At 35.3% G+C, this 12180-nt stretch overlaps 2 protein-coding genes and 1 pseudogene across 2 annotated transcripts; all 3 read left to right on the top strand.

Moving 5' to 3' along the window:
• The first annotated feature begins 1754 nt into the window (after positions 1–1754).
• Positions 1755–3461, top strand: LOC132171152 (B3 domain-containing transcription factor VRN1-like). The gene is made up of 3 exons (XM_059582430.2): positions 1755–1889; positions 2562–3107; positions 3195–3461. Exons 1-3 carry the CDS (start codon positions 1755–1757, stop codon positions 3459–3461), a joined length of 948 nt encoding a protein of 315 aa, XP_059438413.2.
• A 1040-nt stretch (positions 3462–4501) lies between these two features.
• On the top strand, positions 4502–5803 carry LOC132171235 (aspartic proteinase CDR1 pseudogene; annotated as a pseudogene).
• A 1858-nt stretch (positions 5804–7661) lies between these two features.
• On the top strand, positions 7662–10991 carry ENH1 (rubredoxin family protein). Its single transcript, XM_059602279.2, has 6 exons — positions 7662–7950; positions 8044–8256; positions 8396–8562; positions 9773–9854; positions 9983–10051; positions 10564–10991. The coding sequence occupies exons 1-6, from the start codon at positions 7828–7830 to the stop codon at positions 10732–10734; spliced, it is 825 nt and encodes a 274-aa protein (XP_059458262.2). The 5' UTR covers positions 7662–7827; the 3' UTR covers positions 10735–10991.
• Positions 10992–12180: the final 1189 nt, after the last annotated feature.

Genomic DNA, 12180 nt, shown 5'->3' with positions numbered 1-12180 from the left:
ATTATATCTGCTTGCCCACATTAAACGTTAATCTGTTTTTTGCAGAAAAATATCAAGCAATTTTGTATTTCTCATTTCTGATCTTTTTTGTTGTTGTTGTTATTTCTTGTGAATTAATAGTGTATATGCACTATGCAATTGTGTTCACGGAGTGTATGTCTTATATCATGATGTTATATGTGTCACGGGTTGGTCATCATCTGATGTTATATGTGGAATTCGAATTAGAGACCTCCACTTTATGAAATATAATATCCGGCTGATTGAACTACTTCTTGAGAACTTCTATCAATGATCTAAGAAATGAGAGAGAGCCGTGCACAATAAATAAACTAATCTCTTCATTTATAAAAAATTATTTCCTCATATGCTTCAAGACTCGAGTCACATTAAAAAATTACCATTTGTGTTTGTAGGAAAATATATTTTCAGAAAAAAAGGGGAAATTTTTACTTACCACACCTATGATTTTTTTATCACCTTTGTAATTATATTATTAAAATTTTTAAAAAAATGTCAATTTAAGGTTATAATATTTCAAAAGTTTGTAATGACAACCATTCCGTCCAAATTCAGAGTTAAATTCTAAAGGAGTAAGTTAAATCCCCAAAATACTATTGTTCAAATTCAAGATATTTTTGTAATTTTATAAACATCTTTAAGGTATTTTGGAAATTTCACTCATTAACACGTTTGATTTAACGCTGAATTTTGATAAAAATGTTGATGGTGCAAATTTCTCAAACATAATAACCATAAATTAACATGAAAAAAAAAAATTTAAGGGTATAAAGCGGAATTTTTTTCAAAACAAAAAGCATGTTATAAACAAATTTCCTAGATAGGGCCTAGGTGGGCAATATCGTGTTGGAGTTGAATGCCTTTTGAGGTTGTTAGTGCATGCTACCGAAGCCCACATGGCATGAAAATAAGAAAGAAACGTGCCACGCCTACGAAAAGGCACAACATGAAGATCTGGCATGCGACCTGCCCTTCTTCTTTTGATTTTTTTTTTTGTAGTTTACTTTTGTTAGAGGAAAATATCCTATTTACTCTATTTTTAATATCCTGGTCGTCATTATTATTAATTGTATGTTGACATTAGCACCCTCGTCATTATTATTATTAATTATATTTCATATTAGCATTTGTTACAACAATTACAACCTTTGATCTTCTCCTTTTCCTGGCCATTGGACCGACACAGAATGTTCAATTTTCATTTTTTTTTAAGATGAAAAGCCTACCAGATTGAGTGAGCTAACAAAACAATTACCAATTTACCAGTGGGTTTATTATACTCAATATATAGTTTGCTATAACAAATCCAAGAACAATAGGTCCAATTCACATGGATTGGATCGGCTTGAGAACGAGTTGACAGGGATTTGCCCAATCAAAAAACTTTTCTATATATACCACTTAAAATAGTCTCTTGAACCTCCATTTTGATTTGTTTCATGAGATCCAAAATGAATAGGAATACTTACCAGACCCAGTACCAGGTCAAGAGAGAGGCTCGGCACAAAACCAATAGGACAGCCGGGCAGATAATATTCACCCGTATCCGTTATCCACGTATGTCAATGTGTTGGAATCTGTGTGCATGCATGCATAAACAGACCCTTGTGCTTCTCCTTCCAGAACAGCTCCTCGTTTTCCTCCCTCTCCTTCCATAATAGGAGGTGGAGCAGAGTATAAGAGTAGCTTCCAGGCATTTACATCGTGGGATCAACCGTCTTGATTTTATTACTATGGCAGCGAATGATTCAAGGACTCGCCGGACTAGAGTGGCGCCCAACCACCGGCCTTCAAGTTCTATGGCGGGTACGAGACCATCGCATTTCTTCAAGATCATACTCCCCTCTACCATTCACGACAATAAACTGGTAATGCCTTCTCACTACGTACCTTGCTTGCTTGCAATTATTCTTGTCTCTTTGTCTTTCATTTGTTGAATATTCTGGTGATGTTGCATGCAGTATTGTAAAAAAAAATTTCCTTTTACAAAGTCAACCATACGCTTTTAATTATTAAATCAATTGTGAACTTTAACACCAACTTGCAAATAACTATTTAATAAAAATTGTAATGCCTCGAGCATTTTCCGTTCAAAATTGTACAGGCCTTCTTTCTGCAAAATCTTCAATAATATAGCTAACCAAATTGCCTAACTTTCAATCCGAGACAAAAATAGTAAGAGTTGTATTAATTACGGGGACAGCAAAGATGGTTGATCATTCTATTTATCACTTAGTACTCTTAACAGCAATCTTGCTTCATTGTTGTTTAGAAAACATTATGAGACTTCAATCCGTGTTGTACATGATTGCTTTTCCCTCGTTTCATTTTAGGTAATTTTTACTTGACTAAAAAGTTAAATGCATAACAGGGGAAGAATCCTGAAGAAGCTAGATCAACCTTTAAACAATTAATTGAATTTATTGGTTTGTGCAGCACTTCTTATAAGCCATATATTTATCTGCATCATATATGTTTCCTTAATTTCATTTCACATTGTAATTGAGACAACATAACTCACCCTGGCCTGGTGGTTGCAGAGGATCCCTGTAAAGTTTGTAATGGAATTTGGGGATGAACTTTCTGATGTTGTCACACTCACTTCTCCCAATGGTCATCTTTGGCAAGTGGGATTGGAGAAAGACAACATGGAGATTTGGTTTGATGATGGCTGGCAGGATTTTATGGAATATCATTCTATTCATTATGGCTACTTTTTAGTCTTTAGATATGAAGGAAATTCAAAATTCCATGTTCTTGTGTTCGATAATACTGCAACTGAGATTCAGTATTCATGGAATAAAGATTGTGAATTGGAAGATGCAGTGGACATAATAGACTTAGATGATGCAACAAAATCAAGCCACGACAAGTTGAACGAAAATGAAATGTCTCACTCGGATGAGTTGTCCGCAAAACATGAAGAAAATAGAGAAATGTTGGTTGGAAAAAGATTTCTTGGTGAGTCGTCTGCAGAAGGAAGGGAGAGAGCAATCGAAGCAGCCAAAATGTTGAAGCCTACAAATCCTTCGTTCATGACCTTCGTGCGCCCATATCATATACGTGGACGAACACGAAATCCTTTGGTGAGCCTTTCTAATTCTACAAGATGTGATCATTTTTTAAAATAAATTTACTTTTATTCAATTCAATCCTTGTTTGTTGTTGTGCAGTATGTGCCTTCTGGATTTGCTAAAAAGTATCTTATTGGGCATGCGTCTGTCAAGCTTCAGACTTGTGATGGAAAACAATGGCATGCCCCGTGCTCTCACAATAATCTTTCACGTACGTCAAGGAATATAGGGAGATGGGCAGGATTTTGCAGGGACAATCATTTAGAAGTAGGAGATGTTTGTGTCTTTGAGCTCATCAAGATGAACCCTGTTTTGCTTAACGTCTCAGTATTTCACGTGGCTGACTACATTTTGACTAAGCAATGATAACTTGTCTAAACTCAGGATCTGATTATATCTGCTTGCCCACATTAAACGTTAATCTGTTTTTTGCAGAAAAATATCAAGCAATTTTGTATTTCTCATTTCTGATCTTTTTGTTGTTATTTCTTGTGAATTAATAGTGTATATGCACTATGCAATTGTGTTCACGGAGTATATGTCTTATATCATGATGTTATATGTGTCACGGGCAAGTCCAACAACTATACGATCATATGTGCCATTCACGGGGGTATTCAAACTTTTATAAGTTGATATTGGAAAAAAAATGTTGGTTTATCTTGATATTTGATATATAAATAAAATAAATATATAAAAAAAAATAGTATTTGAAGAACAAATAAAAGATGATAAATGGGATTGAGTGACTAAAACTTTTGATTTTGATTTTATTTTAACATGGCATGCTTCCATTTAAATATGGGAGGAAACGGAAAGACTCTCTAAACGGAGGAGAACCGCTCTCTTATTGGTTATATTGATTTTTTTAATACATAATAGATGCTTCCTTTTTTATGTGGTGTGCGGACTTGTGTACTCTGATTTTTAATGAGAAATGAATGCACATTTTATTCTCACATGACAGGCTTTAAAAATTACTATTAGATTCAAATGATTTTTAATGATACATTAAGAATGTGTACTTGACATCGTAAGAACGAGAATGTGTGTAGCATTTCTCTTTAAAAATATAAGGAAATAAGAAGCTCCACATAAATAGATTATATTTGTAATGGAATTTCAATAATTTGAAAATAGATTCAAATCACATATATATGAATATTGAGTCAATTCCCAAATTTACTCAGATATGAAATCTAATGGTTGCCATCTCATGGATCTACTCCTAATAATAAACAACTTGAATATTTCGTACATAGAAACTAAATCATACTAAATATGGAAATTGAATCACATTTTGTATGGGCAAGCAAACCTACCACCTTATATATATATATATATATATATATATATATATATATATATATATATAGTAGATTTATGCAAAAACTGTTCTACACATCATGGCAGGTAGTAATGCAATCATTTTTCATTCATGCTTCATCATCGCGTCTATTCTCTGCAATTATCTTGTAGGGCTATTGGCTACAGGTTCTGGCAGCGGTGGGTTTACCGTTGAGTTAATCCGACGAGACTCTCTAAAATCTCCCTTCGGCAATGCCAATACAGAGCACTTGGACACATTTTTTCCGCGTCGATTGGAGGGAGTCAATTCTAACACCCCCCAAACAATAGTAAAAGCATACAAAGGCCAGCATATCATGAAGCTCTCCATCGGAACACCGCCGGTAGACATCTACAACATTGCCGATACCGGCAGCGACCTTTTTTGGACACAATGTTTACCTTGCGAAGGCTGCTACAAGCAAATTTATCCCATGTTTAATCCTCAAAAGTCCTCAACATATAGCGACATTCCTTGCCAATCCGACCAGTGCCATGAATTAAACACCAAATGTAGTCCTAAAAATCTTTGCGAATATGTTTATGGGTATGGAGACAGCTCCACAACCCGAGGTTTTCTGGCCAAAGAAACTGTCGCCTTGACTTCCACGACAGGGGAAAAAGTTTCCGCCAACGTTGTTTTTGGGTGTGGTCACAACAACACCGGCACTTTCAACGACCATGAGATGGGAATCATAGGCTTAGGAGGAGGGGTTATGTCGTTTACTTCTCAAATGGGCGCCGCCTTGGGCAGCAGGAAGTTCTCCCATTGCCTTTCGCCGTTCGGCACCGACCCCAACATTCCAAGCAAGATAAGTTTCGGCAGCGGCAGCGAAGTTTTGGGCGACGGTGTCGTTTCAACACCTTTGATACAAAGAGGAGACACGACTTCATATTTTGTGACGCTAAAAGGAATTAGCGTAGGAGATAAATATTTGTCGTACGATCCTTCGGATGCAGTTTCCGAGGGAAACGTGTTTCTGGATTCCGGAGCTCCGCCGATGCTTATGCCGGAAGATCTTCACAACCGCTTGGAGGCAGAGGTGAAGAAGCAAATTCCGTTGGCTCCGGTTGTGGATGACCCAGAGTTGGGGACGCAGCTTTGCTATAAAAGTGCAAAGAATCTCGACGGACCAATATTGACCCTCCATTTTGAGGGCGCCGACGTGAAGCTACCGCCGAGCAATTTCTTCATTCCGCCGCCCAAACAGGGGTTTTTCTGCCTTGCGGTGCAGAATTTTGGGCCTGCCGAGAGTGGTTTTGGAATCATTGGAAACTTTGCTCAATCAAATTACTTGATCGGGTATGATATGGAAAAAATGATGCTCTCGTTCAAGCAGACCGATTGCACCAAAAACTAAAGTTTTTGTAAGTTTCACGTGACATTTAGTACGTAGATCAATAAAATTAAGCCACCTTTTTTGTTCTTCGTTTATGAGCCTTACGTATACGGATGTATTATATATATATGATTTTTTAAATTTATTTTTTCCGTCAAATAATCAATTATGAAAAAGAATATAATTAATTGATGTTTTATATTTTCTATTATAAAAAAGAGGGTTGAATGTAATCAAACAACTTTGAGAACGAATGTTTGAGAATTATTGAAATTCTCCGTTTGTTTTGTTTTCTATACGCGTAGATTGTTGATTTCTTTTTTTGAATCCAGTCAATCATTCAATTCATCATTGGTGAATATTTTTAATAATATGTTCGGACACTACAATATCAAAAACACATCGAAGGGCTTCCTCTATATGAATTATTTCATCCATAACTTGGAGTGCTTTCTTTGCCAGCTTATGAACTGCTTTGTTTGTCTCTCGTCGAACATGAGAGATTCTCCATTGTAAAAGAGATTGTAGCACAGTTCAAGCATCGTTAATTAATTGGCCATAGCGACACCAATTTTGTCCTTTCTTTCGTAAAGCTTGCACCACATGCAACGTATTTCCTTCCGGTCCACCCCAATTTTTAGCAAAAGTAATTGCCCATAAGGCTGCAACTGATTCAATTACAACTTAATCAGTAATATTGCCTTTTGGGAATTGCATGGTAGCGCACAATGACTCTAATGCCCATCTTCTTATTGCGTTGATTTTATAGAATTGAAGTTGCAATACTTCTTTTCTTTTATTTTATCTAAGCTTTGCATCAAAAGTTTATCCCCATTTATTTCCATTATCTCATAGTCATTAATTTACTAGCTCCTTAATTTATATGTAAAAGTGTACAAAAAAAAATTAAATAAATAAATAAAAATAAGCGCATGAAAGAGAGGAAGAGAAAGGATCAAGAAAACCGAGGCCAAAAGTTTATTCTCGCCTCGGTTTTAGGTCAGTGTGACCCGAAAGAATAACGCTATAAGTTAAACTTTTGTCCCTTTTTTATTTTACGATGTGTCTTACAATTATTTTACAATATTACATGTCAACCTTACGAAGGACAATTTTTAGTTTTGATTCAATTAATTAAACTAACATATATAGCTAGAATATGTGATTTTTACATGTTTTGTTAAAAAAAATAACATATATTATTGGAAAATTATATATAACTCTTAAGGTTAATGCGTTTTTTTTTTAAACTTCATAGGTGTTTTTTTTCGGAAATTAACTCTCTGACTCAATCGAAACTAAAATAAACTCCCTACCGTCAAAATTTTTTAACAATCATTAGTGCTACTCAATACTCCCCGTTTTACCTGATTAAAATATTAATTTTTTGTTAATTTAATTTAAAAAGTTGAATCTTAAAAAAAAAAAAAAAAATTGAAGGGTGGTGCCACCCCTGGCCACCCCCCCAACCCCTATAGGGTGGCCCGTGAGCCACCCCTGGGGTGGCTTGTGGCCACCCCCAGGTGGTTTGGGGTGGCCCGTAAACCACCTGGGGGTGGCTTACGGCCACCCCATAGGGGTTAGGGAGGTGGCAGCGGTGCCACCCCTGGCCACCCTTCAATTTTATTTATTTTTATTAAGATTTAATTTTTTAAATTAAATTAATAAAAAAATTAATATTTTAATGAGGTAAAACAGGGAGTTTTGAGAAGCACTAACGACTGTTAAAAATTTTTGACGCGTTGACCGAATGAGTTTATATATAATTTCCCAATATTATTTGATAACCCAATTTAGTTGTAATTAAATAATTTTTAAAAGGGTTAAGAGAGAGGAGGCGGAGAATCATGGATCCTAGTACGCTTACGAGTCTCCCAAAATTTGTGGCTGGGCCGTGAAGATTGCGTGTGGCTGTCTTGCTCTGTCCATCTCCCACTGCCCATCAAAGGTTATCTTTTTTTTCTCTGAACCCCATCAAAGATTTATCTATTCGTGCACTTGTATGCTCTCTTTGCCGTTCTCTCTCACTCTTACTGGTACCAAGTATGTCATCGGCTGTGGTTGCAGCAGGTTCTTCCTCCTCCTGCACTGCCACCTTCACCAGGAACCATGCCATCACAACTTCTTCAATAACAGCCGCAAAGCCATTCATAGCATCGAAATGCCAGGTATTATTTCTACGAACAAAATCAACTTTCCTCTAATCTCACTTGTCAATAAACCCATTAACAGAAAATCGTTTACACTCTTTCTCCCTCCAGAAAACCACCTTCCAAGGCATCTCACTTCAAGAAGCCAAAAGGGGTGTCTCGGATTCCTTCATTGCTGAGAATAGAAACAGTTTCACCGATGCAAGAAGAGGACTTCAGATCACAGCAAGGACTGCTGGGGCTTCAAAGACAATTGAGGCTGAGGTTGACAAGCCACTGGGCCTGACTTTGGGCCAAAAGCCTGGAGGTGTTGTTACCATAACTGTGAGTTCCATGCTTTCTATCTTTTCATTCTTCAAATTGTACAATTTGTTGTGCACAAAAAAGGTAGAATAATGTTGTTTTTTGTATACTTTAATTTTTGTTGAATTTGAGGTTGTTCATGGCAACTCATTTGATTTAGGCTGTAGATGGGGGTGGAAATGCAGCAAGAGCAGGACTAAAGACAGGTGACCAGGTTCTTTACACTAGCAGTTTCTTTGGAGATGAGCTATGGCCGGCTGATAAGCTGGGATTTACAAAAACTGCCATCCAAGCAAAGCCAGACTCTGTCTACTTCGTTGTTAGCAGGTTCTCTTTCCTCAATTTTATTTTTTTTATATCCTCTTCTTCAATTTATGTTATTTGTGCAATGTTGGTGAAAAGTATATGGAGGATAGATGAAAGGGATTATTTTTGAAGCATGAACAATGATTGAGGCATAGACAATTAGGCTTAGCAGTTTAATTGATACAGAATGCAGGGGACCCTTAAGTATGCTGCAATTGCTGTACAAAATTGACTAGCATCACTACTTTTTTTGTTCTCTTTGTGCATTTTGATCTTATCGGACTAATGGGAATATAGAATCTTAAACCTTCTATTGCATTAAAGTAAGGAATAGTGTTCTAATGTTTTTTACCCTTTAAATATTTAGGTTAACTTGAATGGAAGGAATAAAGCTCCATGTATGTAGGGCAATCAAGCACTTAGAAATTTAGAATTCCAATCACAAACAAATCTGATGGAGTGTCGGTGTGACAGTAAATTCTGTGACTCCAACATGATCAATTTTTGAAGTTTGCCATCATTAAAACTTTTGGACAACACTACCCTTCAAAATGCACTAAATGGAGAAAATGGAGGGATTTTGAAATTGAGATGATCCTTTTCCATCTCAAGTGGGGACTTAACTCTTTGTCCAGAATTGCAGCAGATCTAATGTAAATAACTCTTTCATTTACCAGTCAAACTGCTATTAAGCCTTATATCTGTGACACAGACTAACGGATCTTTTGAGAATATTGCAAGAATTTCCTATCATAAATTTCTTGGACAGTATTCTATTTATTCTTCAAGGAGCAATAATCTTCAAAGATTGTCAACATGCCAAGAAACAATAAATTTTACTTTGAAATGCCTCCAAAGATGAAGATGTGATTGGAAAGTGAAAAGACTAACATACACATCCATTATATAATACTTGTGTTCTATCACATCGTGCATGGGAGTTTGTTTAATTTTTCTACTCTGTTTTGGATCATCATCTTTCATTGGGTCGAATTAAAGAAACTTGCAGCATGCTCTGCATAATGGCCCTTTACATTCCCCTTTGTGCAATTTGGAAGAATTGATATTGTAGAAAAAAAAATATAAAAATTATAATTGAACTATAATACAAATAAAATCCACAAGTGATCTGATGTTGTTGAATTTGTCTTCTTCTTTTTTTTTCTTTTTTTTTTTTTTTTCTTTTTTTTTTTCTTTTTAATTATAGACCATTTATCCATCTGTGATACAGAGGTGCTGAGGTAGATGTTAAGCGACTACCAAAGCGTCCAGCTCCTCCTCGCTTTGGAAGGAAATTAACCGATGCTCAGAAGGCAAGCAACATTTTGGCATAATAAGCTTCAATGTCCATTTATTTATTTTGTTTTTTAATCTTATGGATTCAAGATTATATCTTGACGGCTTTATGACACCCAGTTCTTAAATGAGCACCTTCTTGCAGGCTAGAGCTACTCACATATGTCTTGACTGCGGATTCATATACTTTTTACAGAAACCTTTTGATGACCAGGTAAGCTTAGTTCCTGAATTGTATTATTCTTCATTATTAAAATATGATGAAACTTTGATACCATGTTGAAGTTTGTAGGAAAACTAAAATACAAGAATAATAGCGGAATCAAGAGAGAGGAAAGAGAAACAAAGAATTATAGGTAGTTCGTTGTTAGACACCTACATTCACTACTCTGAATGACCCCTAAGGGTTATATTGTGCTTATTAACTTGTTTGTATACAATACAAATGTTCCTATTTATAAGATAGTGAATAAATACAAGTATGATAATCAAATTCCCTTGATTTGATTACGATTAACCCGTAAATAGAGAATATTTTAATATCAACCAAACATGGAATATACGGAAGGAATCACTCTCAGCTTGAGCACTTTTTAACATCACTGGATTGCTTTTTTTGTTGTTCTTTTCTCCTTCTTGCAAAGAGTTCTTCAATATACATTGCTTGTGATGACTTATTGAGAAATTTGGACTTTTTTTTTTTTTTTTTTTTTCCTTCTTTTGCAGCCGGATTCATATGTATGCCCTCAATGTAGAGCACCAAAGAAGAGGTTTGCACTGTATGATGTGACCACCGGAAAAGCTGTTGGTGGAGGGTTGCCGCCAATTGGGGTCATCATTGGACTGGTGGCTGGAATTGGTGGAATTGGAGCCTTGCTTGTTTATGGTCTTCAATGATACTTCTTTCTGTTGCATTCAGATTATGGATCCTTTGCCCTTCTCCCCAAATTAATCTGCCTGCTTTACATGACACCTTAAATTCCCAAGTTTGTCTTTGGTATTCACTATCTCAGGAGCTCTACTCTTGGAGCCTTTGTGTGTTGTGCAATGGTGTAAATCTGAAAAGATCTGCTTCAAGTAAAAGAAACTCCAGGAGCAACCTTTGTGACCAATAGAATTACTCTCAAGTGCATATAGAGGTTCATTTGTTGAAATATTGTGTGAATTCAGGATTTTACATGTTGCTATTTCAATTATATCTAGCCTTAGCTTTTCACACATCATAACAGTGATTTCATCTCGAAATTCTCCAAATAATATCTTCAAATTGTTAATTATTTAGAATAAGCTTATGATGGACTATCAAAATTCATGAAAAAAAGTATAATTGCTGCAAATATTATGCAGTTTATGACCGAGCTTGAAAGTTGTGGCACAATTTAGTGAAATTGAAGCTCCAAATCAATTTGATCAGCTATGACACAAGTTTGTAAAGAAAACCTAAGAAAGTGACAACCATGCATCCATGATAATTTGTTTTCTTCTAGAAATATAAACATACTTAAAAAAAAAATGATAGGTTAATTTGACGATAAGTTATTATCAGGATGAAATTGAAATGTTACAGGTTAAATCTTGGCGTTTGGGAAAACAAAAATGTAAGAACTTATCCTAGCATTTGAAAAAAAAAAGGGGACTTTTGTAAAGAAAAATAATCTTTAAATTTAAAAAAAAAAAAGAAAAAAAAAAAAGAAGCATCGGTTGATAACGGTTTTCAAAACAAAAATTACACTTTTCTCAAAATGATTAATAATCGAAAAAAAAAAAAAAAAAAAAAACGAAAGCATTTTTCAAAACACAACACTTTTAAATATGAAGTCCTTAAAAAAAAAAAAAAAACTTACAACCTTTATATCACGTAAAAATACATTCTTGTTGTTTCTGAGCTTGTGTATCATTTTCCTTAAAAAGAAAATGATTTTCAAACGTTAAAAATAACACAAAAAACACTTTTTGTTTTCCCTAGTTTTCATAATATCATGATTTATACTTGCATGCACTTATTTAGAGCCTAAGATGAGGTTTGTTACGTATTAATTTGAGGATAGGAGCCTAACATGCATTTCGGCCTCTGACCGGACGTTTTATGTACCGGCCTCAAACGTTCTTTCCATTGACAAAACGTTCAACCAGTGCCCAGAATGAGTAGAATTAGGGTTTTGTGATCTTTTAGCTAGTTGTTCTTGATTAGGACCTTATGTGTCTCTAGCAAGTTTTCTAGTATTGCGTATAACGATGAACCATGTTTTGTTATAGCAGTGATTTGGAATGTCGGAGGATTTAAGCGAGCGTATAAGATAAGTAAGTACTTACGACTGCCTTCTATGAAAATGTGCGATGTCT

This window comes from Corylus avellana, chromosome 2 (genome assembly GCF_965113065.1).
Source record: "Corylus avellana chromosome 2, dhCorAvel1.hap1.2, whole genome shotgun sequence".
Taxonomy (NCBI): domain Eukaryota; kingdom Viridiplantae; phylum Streptophyta; class Magnoliopsida; order Fagales; family Betulaceae; genus Corylus; species Corylus avellana.
The sequence above is the reverse complement of the archived record's forward strand: the minus strand, read 5'-3'. Positions and strand labels throughout refer to the sequence as shown.

What these genes read in the sequence shown, in the direction of transcription:
- LOC132171152 (XM_059582430.2), top strand. Translation starts at nt 1,755, where the DNA reads ATGGCAGCGAATGATTCAAGGACTCGCCGGACTAGAGTGGCGCCCAAC. An exon ending in CCATTCACGACAATAAACTG is followed by an intron (nt 1,890 to 2,561) that starts GTAATGCCTTCT and finishes TGGTGGTTGCAG; the next exon opens with AGGATCCCTGTAAAGTTTGT. An exon ending in GACGAACACGAAATCCTTTG is followed by an intron (nt 3,108 to 3,194) that starts GTGAGCCTTTCT and finishes GTTGTTGTGCAG; the next exon opens with TATGTGCCTTCTGGATTTGC.
- ENH1 (XM_059602279.2), top strand. Translation starts at nt 7,828, where the DNA reads ATGTCATCGGCTGTGGTTGCAGCAGGTTCTTCCTCCTCCTGCACTGCC. An exon ending in GAGGTGTTGTTACCATAACT is followed by an intron (nt 8,257 to 8,395) that starts GTGAGTTCCATG and finishes CATTTGATTTAG; the next exon opens with GCTGTAGATGGGGGTGGAAA. An exon ending in AATTAACCGATGCTCAGAAG is followed by an intron (nt 9,855 to 9,982) that starts GCAAGCAACATT and finishes ACCTTCTTGCAG; the next exon opens with GCTAGAGCTACTCACATATG.